This window comes from Anser brachyrhynchus, assembly GCF_964034855.1.
Source record: "Anser brachyrhynchus genome assembly, chromosome: 1".
In the NCBI taxonomy this organism is placed as follows: domain Eukaryota; kingdom Metazoa; phylum Chordata; class Aves; order Anseriformes; family Anatidae; genus Anser; species Anser brachyrhynchus.
In genome coordinates this window covers 184004183-184018088 of record NC_137694.1, presented here as the reverse complement: position 1 = coordinate 184018088, position 13906 = coordinate 184004183, and the positions used below count along the sequence as shown (strand labels likewise).

The 13906-nt window shown below is 43.1% G+C and overlaps 2 protein-coding genes and 1 long non-coding RNA gene across 8 annotated transcripts in view; 2 read left to right on the top strand and 1 right to left on the bottom strand.

The window, feature by feature from the left end:
* The window catches only part of TMEM272 (transmembrane protein 272), a 20073-nt gene extending 17232 nt beyond the window's left edge, over nt 1–2841 (top strand). Inside the window, exon 5 of the mRNA XM_080569782.1 lies at nt 1385–2841. Coding sequence (XP_080425908.1) covers nt 1385–1747 — 363 coding nt within the window. The 3' untranslated portion in view covers nt 1748–2841. The remainder of the gene's footprint in view (nt 1–1384) is intronic.
* Nucleotides 1–12712, bottom strand: part of LOC308183581 — a 17986-nt gene extending 5274 nt beyond the window's left edge. The window contains exons 1-5 of one of the 3 annotated variants that reach the window (XR_013942472.1): nt 12563–12639; nt 10274–10337; nt 6123–9664; nt 5732–5908; nt 4643–4776 (exon numbers count right to left, since the gene is read on the bottom strand). This is a non-coding gene — a long non-coding RNA (uncharacterized lncRNA). Of the gene's footprint in view, nt 1–4642; nt 4777–5731; nt 9665–10273; nt 10338–12562 lie in introns of all 3 variants that reach the window. The other 2 variants (XR_013942470.1, XR_013942471.1) reach the window with 2 other exon arrangements.
* Nucleotides 12639–13906, top strand: part of DHRS12 (dehydrogenase/reductase 12) — a 27432-nt gene continuing 26164 nt past the window's right edge. For all 4 annotated transcript variants that reach the window (XM_080569738.1, XM_080569737.1, XM_080569736.1 and 1 more), the window contains exons 1-2: nt 12639–12763; nt 13279–13412. In XM_080569738.1, coding sequence (XP_080425864.1) covers nt 12708–12763; nt 13279–13412 — 190 coding nt within the window. In that variant the 5' untranslated portion in view covers nt 12639–12707. The remainder of the gene's footprint in view (nt 12764–13278; nt 13413–13906) is intronic.

Sequence of the window (13906 nt, the reverse complement as noted above, 5' to 3'; positions counted from 1 at the left end):
ATGGTTTAGAAAAGATTAGATCAGAGTTGAAAGGAAATTTTCAGGCTAATGAATTGAAGCATTCATCAAAAACGTTGACTATTTCTTAGCTATTGCTGATTTGAATCCAGTTTTTCTCAACCAAAATAAGTGGGTCGGTTAATATTCCTGCTGACATCAAGTGATGGCTTAAATTTGGTTTCAGCTGACAGCAGGACTGTGTATTTTGCAGCCTGGCAATATCAATTTCAATATCAAAAATCAGAATTTGATTTGCCTAACTAATGTCATCTCATAGCACTTGATCTCCAGATAAGTTCCACTGCCTAAATTCTACCTTGTTAAACTCATGAGCCTGCACTGACTGGTACTGGGTTATGGGAGCTGTGCCTGAGCAGTATATCTGGCTAGCTTGAAATCAGAGACCTAAAAGGTCAGCGAATGGTTGTAGGATGAGGTCTTGAAATAACGCTGTCCCATGATGGACATAATTTAATGACAAGTCATTCTGGTTGTAAGGATCTGGACAGATCGGTAGGTTTCTCATCTGTTTCTTTAGGACCTCCAGTCTTTTAAAGGCAGTGGTAACCTGTAGGTGTTCACCAAGGCAATTGAGCCATCCTACAGTGTCCGGAGAGCCCTGCTGAATTCATGTCGTCATACTCCATAAGCAGATATTCTGCAGTTAGTAACAATGTGAGCAACAGCCAGAATGTGCTTCAATCACAGCTTGGCAAGGCAATGTATGTAAGGTTTAAATGCATTTTCCCAAAACTTGTTAGATGCAGTTGAGATCTATAAATCCAGCTGGGAGGGCTTTCTGACTTCCTCCAAACTGAAGCTCATCTGCCAGTTAACCCCATTTCCATCACTGAGCATGATGAGGCTTGAGCAATCTGCCTGTGTACTGAGCTCACCTCAAAGCTAAAGAGCTGCAAGGAGCAATCAGTTTTACAGGGAAGAGCAAGAGAATCCTGTTCCCAGGATGCCCACCTGATTCACCTGTATGGCAATGGTAAATGGAGCTAGGAGAGACAAATCCACCCACTACAAGGCAGGAACTACTCTCCTCAATACATCTAGCAGTTACTCTAATCTGTTCTTTAAAATCTCCAGTGAGGGAGCTGCTGCCATTTCCCCACATAGTCTGTTCCCATGCCTTTCTATCCTCACCACTGGCAAGTTTTTTTCCGATGTCTGCCCTAAATCTCATTGGTGAATCAACTGTATGGAAAAACTTATTATTTTCCGGCAGAATCTGCCTCATTTGTGGCTCCTCTGATTTCTCTTACGTCATGTTCCCACACTCAATTTTAATTTGGCTGAAAAGATGGCAGTGGTCACAAGGTATTCAGATTTTCCACAATCAATTTACTTATTGCCTTTTCTCCCCCAATGTCTCCAGGTGACCCTTCTGCTGTACGACTCAACCAGGATGAGGCAGCTGCTTTCCAAGTCTGTTGTGATTGATGATGATGACGACGACGAGTATCCCTGGAGGCAGAACGCTCACAAATACTACATCCATCTATCCCTCAGCCTCTTCCTCTTCCTCTGGTTCATTCTTGGGAACTACTGGGTTTTCTCTGTGTATCTGCCAAATTTCATCCCACCCTTCCACCAGCCTCAAGATTACTGTGACAAAACCCTGTACATTTTTGCTGTTGGTGTTCTCATTATTAGCCACACCGTTCTCTTTCTCCTTATCTTTTGTAGCTGCTGCATATACTGTTTTTCCAGGCAAAGATACTCTCCTGAGGAAGACTAAAGGCCACAGAAATTAAGCTCCAGATGTTTGAGAAAGGGTGTACAATGAAGAAAAGGCAATAATTCACCCTTGTGTGTATCTTTGTTGTACTATAGATATGTATGTTAGCAGTCAACTGCAAGAGGAAATAGTAAAATACATTCCAGTGCCATCTGGAAATAGCTAAGCTGGAACACAGCACATTCGATGTAAAATTGCTGCTGCAGATGCCAGGGTGCACTCTTGCTAACTTCTATATCTCTTTTTTAACTCTTGGGTTTTCTATTTGTAGTGTCAAGTTCTGCAGTAAGCCCTTGCAGATGACAAGCTCCTCTAAAACCAGGTCCCCTTATGTTATTTCAGCATAGTACATCTTTGCCTGTTAAAGTAGCCGTGCTGTCCTCCTTCCTGGGACCTGAACACCTCCGTAGCCTTGCTGTTACTGTCCCTGCATTACAGATGAAGGGGCTGAGGCACAAAAGATGAAGGGCTGTGTTCAGACTGCCTTGCGTGGCACATGGACTGTGACAGGAATTTAGATGGCCATCAAAGAGCTTCTTGGGCTACTGTTAGACCAGCCAAGGAGTAGCTGTGATAGCAATATGAGCATGTATAAAAGGCAGCCTGAATATGGCCCCAAGGTCTCTCCTGAACCTGGACTAGAAAGCATCTGTATCTATATTTGGTGCTAAAGCAAGTGGTCTGAATATATCCATACATATCCAATACATCCAAACGGAGCCAAGGCCACAGTGCAAGTCTTTGGCAGAACGAGGAACTGAGCTACCGAGTACCAGCTCAGTGTTCCCCAGCTTGGGGAGACTCCTCTTTCTCCACTTTTTGTATAACAGTAATCTGTCAGTACCACACCAACACAAAGATGCTCGTCAAACCTTTATGATTAAGTTCATAGAAAAATGGATGACATTATGTTGGTAGTTTAAATATAGAAAATGATGAGACTTGGGCAGGGATGTGAGAAGTTCAGGTGGACGTGCTTACTACAGCAGTTCTCTGGTTGTGATGTGAGTGTACGTTTGATTTGTTCACCGTGGTGCTGTACTTATGGAAATCTATGCTCAATGGGCAGATGTAATGAAAACAGCTTTTAAGTCAACAGCAGTGTCAGCTTTAAAAGCACAGGCATGCACAGAGACAATTGTTTTGTGACATGCAATGGAACAAGCCCATAACCGGTCCTGGTAGATTGTTTTTTAATGTGTTGACGAATGCAGTGTAAAAGTGCTCTTTCTGCTTTTGCTTTTATGCATTTCTGTTGATACGGTCAAAGTGGAGGGGCTCCCCTCTACATGAGCATGGGGATGGCCCCAGACGGAGGAAGCAGATATCTGTTTGGGGTATCTTTTCTGTTAAAAACCACACAGCCTGTGTTTTAGAGAAACCTGAGTTATAGGACACCTGTGGAAGGGCAAGATCTGTTCAAGAACAACAAAATGCCATAGCTGAACAGGCTTTGCTCAATCATCCACCCTGGGACTGAGGCTAAACAGTACAACACCTGTGGGAATCACCTGTCATCAGCCATGAACATTTATCTCAGGGGCTATTGCATAGACAACTAAGGGTGCATTTGGTCCATACAGATTTTAATTCACGTCCTGACTTTAAGAATTATTTATTTCCAGAAAGCTAATCTCAGAAAGAAGATAGGATAAAGGGTGCAATAATCTCCCAAGAGGGAAGCAGCAGTGTAGCATTCCCCAGCTCTGTAGCAGCCACTCAGAGTCACAGTTAAGGCTGTCCCTGCCCAAAAATACAAGGAATGGGGATCGCTAACACTGCCATGGTTGTGTGTTGGGGGTACAGAACCAACAGCAGCCCTTCCTTTTAGCAGTGGGCTGCAGATAGTGTCTGGAAGAAATCACAGGCTGTGTTTTTCCATGAGCTGCTCCACCCCACGCTCTCTACTGCCTCTCTAAAGGCACTACACATTTCTGAAGGCACTACACATTTCGGAAACAAAACTTTAGCTAATGGTGAAATGCTAGAATTCCTCCTTCCCACTCCAAATATTTCAGTGGCTCAGCACTTGGTCTTCAGGACTTCAGCATAGTCATATATTCAGAGCTCAGTTCTGAAGTGATCTAAGTGATTTTACCTTCAGTGGAGAGCATCTTTCATTCATTAAGATGCCAAAGTGTTTAAGAAATTGCATCTCAGCAGGAATAACTCCATCCATCACTTGAATGTAACAAAGCAGCTGTTTAACATTACACAGGAACTTCACCCAAAACCATAAAAAAGAAAATTATACTGAGTTGATAATGCAAAGGAAATTTTTCAAGAAAGTAGCTACACACATTCCTTCCATGGGACTCCCAGTAAAAATGTCCCTGTTCTTGCAAAATGCTGCTAGGATAGTTCTTGTTCACAAAGAATTAAGGGCTCAAGCTCCTAAGCAGGTCAGAACTGATCACTATGCCACTGTGCACCCAGCGATCTTGCAGCAAGTGATGATGCGTGTGCTCCTACCCGCGCAAAGATGAGCGGATTTCAGTTCAGTGCACAAGAGAAGAGATTTAAGCTATGAGCGCCTGTGTGAGGACAGTTACAGCAGCTCAGCAGACGAGCAATGATTTATGAAACCCCAGTGATACAGCAGTGAGCCTGAGGCCCGTGTCTCTTTCAAGGAAGGCTAAGACTGAATAATTCTCTGCAGTCTACTTTGGAGATTTAATATTTTAGGTATGAGAATCCAGTGTATTCGCAGACTTCTTGGGAAACTGCTGCCAAATCACGTTGTTCGTGTTCAGTACACGGTTGATTCAAGTGGAAAATGATGGAGGAGGTATTACAGAACGTAATGGCAGCTGTAAAATACTTTAAAGTTCTATAGAGTAAACAGAAAGCTTTGTTAAGATCCGGAGAGGAAAATTCTGAATTGACAGTATTTACCTTTACTTGTGTACATGAGTAACACCTTCAAAACTGCTGGAGCCATCCAGACAGATCTGAGTATGCCTTCTGCATTTTCACTGCCACTGCCTTCTTCAGCAGGGTGGAATGATGCAGGTGTGGAGCTGGGACACCTGGTTTTGGGCATATGATTAAACACAACTGAGTTATAGTGGCTTAGTAAGTTTTCACTGTTTCTCTGACCCGCTACCACCAGCAGAATAAGTTCTCTTGGGTTGCTCCAATGGTTAAATAAAGCACGCAGCTTAAACCCAAAGGAAGGTAGTTTAATTGAAGGAATTTTATCTCACTTTGGGGTAAACTAGGAATATTTGCATGGTCCACAGCACCTTATCTTGCAAACAGCAACTTCTTAAATTGCCACAGACTGACGGTGTCCCAGGCATATATATGCTCAGTCCCTGGAGGAATAAACACATTCCCTCAGCAAACCACTGTGGGGGAACTAAGTCATTACAGTCCAAGTGTTGAATGGCTGAAAATACAATATACACCTCGGTATGAAATTGTTTAACATTTTGCCACTAGACTAGAATTACAAATTGAAAAATACCCTTTTTTTTTTCTACAGTAATACAAACGTCTTTGGGAAAATTGAACAAAATACACCCTTAAACCAATCACTATGAACTCAGAAATGTACTGATTACAATGGAGGAAGTCACCTGCAACTGTTCTAGTTAAATCACCTCCCCTTGAAAAAACAAAGCACTCTTTCTAGCTCTTAAAGGAAAAAATAACCATGATTTCAATGGATTAGATAGCCTGTGCACTGCTAGTATCAGGTAATATAAAGACACAAAGACGTTTCTGCTTGCACATAAAGACTATAGACATATACATACCATAAATGCAAAGGCAGCAGCCATGAAACACATTATGCTTGTTACATTTTATTGCCCACATAATATTTCTCCTCCCTCTACTCCACCTTCTTTGGCAATAGGCATAATATTCCAAAGCTCTGAGGAGCAGCTTCCCATAGCTTTTCTAAAAGCCACAGCCAGACAAGTAAACATTTCAGTCCTTCATTTCAAATGCTGAACACAGACAGCTCTGGAGTCCTACCTGCTGACCCAAAGAAGAAGGGAAAGATGGACATCAGCCATATCAGAGACTTCGTCTCCTCTGGAGTAGAAACAGGAGCTCTGTACTGCTGGAGAAGCAGGAGATCGTTCTCACACAGCACTTGCTCTCTGAGCTTTATGAGGTCCCAAGACACCAGACTTTAAAACGACAAGGTGACTGTGCAGGAAAAAAAAAAAAAAAAAAAAAAAAGCAGAAGCTATTCTAGGTTATTTCAAGAGCTGTTTTAAATGTCTCAGATCCTGAAATGTGAACAGTCGGTATAAATGAACCTAAATGCTTGGGCTTTACAGTCAAAGGGCTACAAATCTTAAACCAGTGACAACTCCTATACTTTGCACAGCATTTTAACAGATTAGTTTCTGTAAGTTACCTTGATTTTTATCTCTGATTCTGATTATTCATCTTCCCTGAATTCTAGTTGATACAGGCTTTGCCTCACGATGAAGACCCATGTGTGTTCTACCTATAACAGAGACAGGATTGTTACAAGGGAATGCGATCCGAAATTGTTGCTTCTTGGCTTATGTTTCCTGATCACTACTGGAGTACATGAAAGTCCCACAGATGTTAACCATAAGGGGAAAACCAAAACATTTTTAGAAAGCATATTTAGAGGGGGAATAAAAAAGGCTGACAAGTACAATCTTACATTGCATAGTACAAGAAAAAGTACAAGAAAACTGCTGAAAAGTACAATGTTATATTGCTAGAACAGGTTTCAGAGAAAACTGCATGAAATGCTGAGAAATCACACATACATGCTCATAAGAGTGAATGTCTATCAAATGTCTCATTTGAATAAAAATACAGGGAGGAAGATATTGACCAATGTAAACGCATGAGCCTATGTGGTTGGAGGTTAAAAACTAAGGAACGCTACATCTACTAGTCATGCTAATTATAATCAACCCTGCTGCAATTTCACTGAGATGAGTAATTATTTCAGAGGCCAATTTGCCCCCCAGATTTGAATCTTAGCCATACTGACTCTTCTGTATGACCACTAATACTCAGGCAAAGGGGAAATCTGTGATACCTTTCCCCACGCTGCAATCTAACAGCTAAATGTGAGAGGTGCCCTGAGATACAAACCGTGGGCTGGTAGGCCAACGTGTATGAAAGCTTTTTTTGTAAAAAGGTCTTCTTGATTTCCGTGTCAGTCAGTTACCTGGCTATCTTATGGATTTGACTCTCAGTCCGTCAGAAAATAAAAATAAACATAAAAAAAATTACAGAATCACACATGGTTAGGGTTGGAAATACCCCCTGGAGGCCATCATCCAACCCCTGCTCAATCAGGGGCACCCAGAGCAGGTTGCCCAGGACCATGTCCTGGCTTTTGAAGATCTCCAAGTAGGGAAACTTCAGTACACATTACTGTTTCATACTTTTTATTTATTTTCAGAATATATCAGAAAAAAAAGTGTTTATTATATTTAATGGACATTCAAAAATTTCCTCCAACAACTGGTGAAATAAAAATGAATAAATGGGTCTAGTGGCTAATTGCAGGGGAGGGGTTGGCTGCATGGATATAAATGAGTAAGCTGGATAATCAACCCTAATAAGCTGTAAGATTTGCAGAATAAAAATAAGAGAAAAGAATGGAGTATGGCAGAACTCACCCAAGTCAATAAGCCCATGAGTAGTATCCCTGTCCAAGAGCCAGCAGTAAGAACAGTAAGATCCAGTAGAAGAGTAGCAAGAAGAGAAGCAGGTAGCTGAAGAAAATATTAGTGCAGATAACTGCATTACTGCCACAGCAGAGCAACAGACATGTATGTGTTTGAGTATGTTGTGCACTGTAAGGACACACTTTTCAAGATCATTTTTCAATCAGGAGAATCATAAAATCGGTATTTTACTGACTAAAAAAAAAAAAAGATTTTCTAAGATGAAAATCAATTATAAAGTTCCTATTATTTCTTAAAACAGTTATATACTGAAGCGTTTATAAACTATATGATATCCAGGAGATTAATTAACTAAACCTGCTGTACCCCAACAGTTCTGTTCACTTTGGGAGGTCACTCGGCAGTTCCTCTCCTTTGCCAGGACACGCCTGACCCCACAGGCTCTTGGAGACCAGAGCCCTCAGCAGCTGATGGCAAAATCTATACTTCTGATAAGGCAGAGTAAGAGATTCCTTTTACTGGCCACTGAGAGGAGATGATGACATACTGGCATTTTTTTTTTTTTTGAGAACAAAAGGCTATACGGTCCGGGGAAAGCCTGACAGTTCATTGAAAACAACCCTGCTGATGACAGCTGCTAGCAAACTTAGCAATGGCTTGGGTATAAGAGCACACAACAAAGAAAATACACTCTTGTTCCTAAAAACACCACCCGTCAGAACTTCGACTCCTCCCTGCGTTCAGGATGAGCAGCTTTTGCTTCTCCCTCCCTGTTAATAGCATAAGTACTTCAGACGTGTCTCTGGGACCTCGGGGCCTGCATGTTCCTCTTCAACCACTCACCAAACCCTCAGCTTCAGCCAGGCAAGGGGAAGGGAGCTGACTGCCTCTCCCAGAGCTGCTGACAGCTCTTAATTGCTGTTACACTCACTGGGGCACTGCTGGTTGCTCAAGTTGTTTTCAAGTGCTCCGCATCCGGAGCTGAGGCCAGCACGGCAAAAGCTCACTCGTGGGTGGCTCCCCCAGGGACGGGAGCTTGCACATGGTGCCACTTGGAAAACCTGGCTCCAGCAGATGCTGAGCCTTGCTGCAAAAGCCTGCTCCCATTCCCGTTGCAATCAGTGGCAAGGCTCTGATTGATTTAATGGAGGCAGGCACAGCAACTTAATTAGAAAATTGGTAGCTGCAATGCAAGGAGGGGATGCACAAAAGCCTGCTGGATCTCCTGTAGGAAGCAAGCAAAGGAGCCGGTTGTGCTTAAGACAGAGATTTCAGCCTGTCAAAAAAAAAAAAAAAAAAAAAAGATGATAGAAGAGACTGGCAGGATGGCCTTGAAGCTGCTCTTAAACATCTTGCATAATACATAATTGCTCTTCAGCTCTTGAGTACTCTATCTACCTTTTAGATCTGTCCCCTGGGAAGAAAATATGAAACATGCTGAAACACAGAGCCCTTAACAGTAATCAGTATTTTCAACTCTTCTTTTGAGTTGTGAGGCAATTAAAAACTTGCTTAAAACTCCTTGCTCTTTCACAGATATAATGATGGATCAAGTCTAATTTTTTTTTCTGAGTTTGTTTTGGACAGACATAACAATTAATATCTAAAGAAAGCCATCAACAAGTATTTGTGGAGTGTGGGCAATATGAGGATCAGGACCTGGGAATAAGCCATGAGTTATTTGACAGCGTAGACATGCCTGAAGTGTTATAGTCCTCAAGGGAAACAGTTAATATGAGTACATTATATCAGGACTAAGCACTGACAGGGTGAAGTCATCCTGTTTTGTGCTCAAATGAGGGAAATGCCAGGAGCTCAACAGACTTGTGCTTTTCTTGATCCTTCCCTCTCCCTCACAGTTGCTGACTGTGGTAACTACCTCAGATGTTGGCTGCCAATCCAAAAGAAGAATTCCTCGTCCAAAAAGTCCCTCCCATCCCGATTAGTCTCCTATCTCAGTTTAATGCTAAGCTAGCGGTAACCCTGAAAGAAACCAAAAGCTGTAAGTTCCCATATTTCCCAAACTCCAGAATGTATTCTGAGTCAGCTAACAAAGTGTATCGACCTAGAATTCAGTATGAAAGGCAACAAGCAGCCAGAAGTCTTGATATGGGTGGAAACTTTGCTTGTGAGAGTACTGCCGGGCAGGCACTTCACTGACACCAGGTAACTCTTGGCAAAACTGTCTCAGCTTTCTCCTTCACACAACCCCTGTGGCGTTACCACTGTGATGGCTGGGTTAGCTGAGAGCACTCGTTCAGTCTCTAGTCTCCTGCCTCTGGAACAAGAGTACAAAATCAAAAACATCAGGGGAGGTGAAATGAGGTGACAGAAACGTCTAGGCGTTAGGGCAGTGCAAGAGCTCGCTTCTGAAATGAAGCTGTTCAGACAGATATGAGAGAGAAGTTTCGCGGCTGAAATTCTCATGCACAGATGTATCAACACAGTACTGTCACAATTCCTTTCTTGGTGCTACCTTAGGCCCTCACTATGTAAAAAAACAAGTGATTCTAAGGGAACTGGGGATTGTTGCACTAACACTTCAATGACCAGGGCACCATTTCTTTATGTTTACAGAATCTGCTGAAAGTGGTATTTGTTAAAAGGGTATGCCTAACATCACCGTAGTGGTGCTACTGTATTTACATAATATCCTTAGAGAATCTTGTGTATGTACCAGGGCAACACCCGTTCCCATCTCTACATTCAAATCTCTTCCTAACAATCATATCTTCTCCAAGGCCCTGATGTTAAATAACAGAAGCAATATGCTGTCATTTACCATCACCACTTAAACCCCCAAATATTATAAGCTACTTTCACTGTCTAGCTGTCTCAATGTGTTATTGTGCTTGACTAGTGGACAGCTTCTGCCATGCATACTCACAGTGGTTAGTACCTCAGTGCTGCATCACCCAGCATCTTGTTGATTACAGTTCAAATGGTTTAGCCTGGAAAAAAGGCAGAATCTTGAGTATCTGCATACTCCCCATTTACTTTTGGAGAGGTCTGCAGACTGCAGAAATGCACCGCTTATCTTTGAGAGCATAGGCTGAAACTACAAACAAAATGTATCACAGACTCTTCTGCTTTGTATTAAGCCATAGTCTGAGTGCTTAATAAATACATGGGTAAAAAGAAATGATAAAGGAATAAAGCACAACCTGGCTTATTGCATTTACTCACAGGAACTTCTACAGAGTTTGTGTTTTGTTTGAGATTCACTAATGTTTTTCAAACTGAAACCGTGTTTCCTGTAAAGAATGCAGCTAATTCTGCAGGGTAAGCGACCGTGGAACATTACTGTTCTTGTAACAGCATACTGAGACACACCAAGGGTTAAAAAGCCCAAGGTGAGACATTCTCCAACTAGCATAAAAATGTGGGGCGACACTGGATGTTCCTAATGGCAGGCACGCCCACATAATTCTCTGGTTTTCCTGTGCTGTGTGTTTTACTAGAACCAGCATTCAAGGAGAGTAACCAGACAGATTTGTATAGGCTGTGAGGGAAAGGGGAAAGCTGGAGGGCTAGCAGGGCCAGGGATTCAAAGCAGGAAGAGGGAACATTATGTCAGACTGTACGCAGGACTCTCACAAGCCTAACATCTGCTCTGTTCACAGTGAATGTGATTATCTAACATCATTATAGCAGTCTAGGCTGTACAGTTCTGGTTGCTAATTGCAGGCTGTAGGTGACGATCACAAAACTATTTCCATATAGCTCACAATTATATATTTACATTTACAAAGTACATAACTATAGTTCAGGCTGCCATTCACTTTTTATTATAGGAAATAATGTGCTGCCAATTACACTACTGCCAAGCTGTTCCTTTCTGGGCCAGAAGTCTCCATTTTGAGCATCAGAATCAGGATGAATTGTTTAGGAACGCTTCAGTCAAAAAGTCCTAGACATTGCCAAGAACAAAAACAGTTAAAACTGACTCACTCTGCTGGTTTTAAATACATTCTTTCAACTGTTTTGTAAGAACACGCATTTTCAGATTTGGTGCAAAGGTAGGATATTTACCTGGATGGTCTCTATAGGGACCATCCAGAAGATAATAAGAAGATATCTCTGTGATATCTGATAATAAGAAGATATCTCTGTGAAAATGTGTCTTTTTGCCCTCTGAAAAATCTTATTTCATGCACGATACCCAGTACATGCACAGTAGTGAGTTCAAAAGTTTTAACTTCATGGTGGGAAGTACCTTTTGTATGAGAGCCTAATACTTACACAACATGCTGAGAAAGTTGAGTACTTGAGTAGGAGCTCTTTACAAATGTGAAGAGATTTAGAAAAGGAAGTATAAGGCTACTGATAGGGTCAAAAAAGATGGAACATTTCTCCCTGTCTCTCCTATTGAAACCAGGTAAGTTTAGATGCTGAAAACAGAGTGTTCCCAAAGCAGCTTGTGTGTGTGGCCCTGCAAGCTACATAGGAAAATGTGAACTCAGCTAAACTTATACACTGAACTTTGTAAATGCATAGTCCTTACCTTGCTTAAAAACTATACTTACAATGACAATTTCTTTATGGCTAACATAGATTGTCCAGACGTGCCATTACAGATGATTGTCTTGGGCTTAACATCGTTAACACACATACCACAGGAACTGAAAACATCTTTTAACTTCACTCGCTCGCTGTAATGGCTACTTGCATACCCTTTCCTACAGCCATGCTTTACCCCATTAGTAGAGGCAGGGAGATTCATGGGCTTATCCGTCACCTAAAATACTCTTTGCTGTGGTGCAATATGGTTGTTTATGGTTTTGCAAGAGCTTCCTTTTAACATTTTTTGCAGAGCAATGGGTTCACAGTATGCAGGTCCCAGCCTCTATTAGCAAAACCTGACATCTCATCTCCAGCCCTAGCGAGGCTGACAGCAGCACTTGTCCTGAGCAGATGCCTCAGCAAACCTTTTTCTTTTTTTTTTTCTTTTTCTTTCTTTCCATCTTTCCTTCCTCCCACTGCTATCGCCCCTGCCAGCCAACGCAGCCACTGACAGCCATAGCCTCATCTCTGTAGCAGCCTCCAGCACAACATGCCAGAGGCTCACAGCATTGAGCCTCTTTGCTTGTTGACTGATTAAGAAGGGACAGAAAATATGAAAGTATAACGAAGAAGCAGCCCCAGACCGCCGAGGCGGCTCCCCCTTCCCTCGCACCCCTCTCCCCGTAATGGCGGCGCGGCGGGGCCGGGCCGGGCGGGCCGTCACCTAACGGCGGGCGGGCAGGGCTGCACCGGGCGCCTTTATGTAAGGGCAGAGGCGGGGCCGGCACCGTGGTGGGGGCGGCAGCAGCACCGCCACCATGTCCTGGTACCGCAACACCGTGTGGTTCGTGAAGGGGCTGCGGGAGTACACGAGGTACCGGCGGCCGCAGACCCTTCGGCAGGGCCGGGGGACGGCGGCGGCGGGGCTCTGCCCTGCCCCGGGGCGGGCGCCGCGCTGTGGCGTTTCTCGGGGCGGTGTTGGTGGGGGAAGGTGTTAACTGTTTGAAGGCTTTCCGCGTTTATTTTCACTTTGAAACCGAAACTTCTCCAGCAGGGCAGGCGAATTTCAATCCCTTATCTCTGGGAGCTGCCTGAAGATGGGGGGGAGCACGCCTGAGCCGAATCGGAGCCGCCCCACGTCCCCAGCGCGGTTTGTGCCGTGCAAAACGCTTCCAGTTTTTGCCACATAAACTGGAACAGTCCCTGGCACTGTGTGTTTCCTGTCCAAAGAGCACAGGGAGCAATGGGGAGAGGGGGAAGTTAAGCCTGCATTGCATCTCTGGGGAAAAAAGTATCTGAGCTGTGCAGGGAAAGCGCTCCTCAACCTTCCCTGCGGTTAGCTGGCTGTGCTCTTTTCCAGTTCCTCACAGTGGTCTCTGGTCTGTCTAGGGGCGGCTATGAATCTGCTTCCAAGCACTTCAACCCAGCAGATCTCGAGGTGAATGTGGCTGGAAAATCCTTTCTGATCACCGGATCAAACAGTGGCATCGGCAAGGCCACAGCCAAAGAGATAGCAAAGAGAGGTGAGCCAAGGCAGAAATGAGGAACCCCAGGAGGTCCTTACAGAAAAGGCATTTTTAAAAAGGCCAGGCAGTTTATTTTACAGTGCTATTAGTATGTGTTAAAGGATTGAGTGTGAGAAAACTGAGACAGTGGAACAAAAAAATAAGTGGAGAAAACCTACAAAGTTTCTCAAGTACATCTTTACAAATATTGTCTATGTTATAATGTCATCTGAATATGTCAGTGACTTACCAAGGTCTTTTTAAGTACAAGTAGCAGCCTGGCAGAATTTGAACTATTTGAACAACTTACAAATGTGTCATATGATGAAAGAAAGCAAATTGACTTTGCCAAGCTGGAGATGGGAGAGTAAAGTATTGTACTTGATCTTGACGATAATAACCTGGGGTTTGTGCCCCTTAACCGATTACATACAGACCTTTTATTTTTTTTTTCTGTTGCTATCTGTAAGCAAGGAGATGGTATGAACTGAAGCTAGCTACCGTTTAAGGAA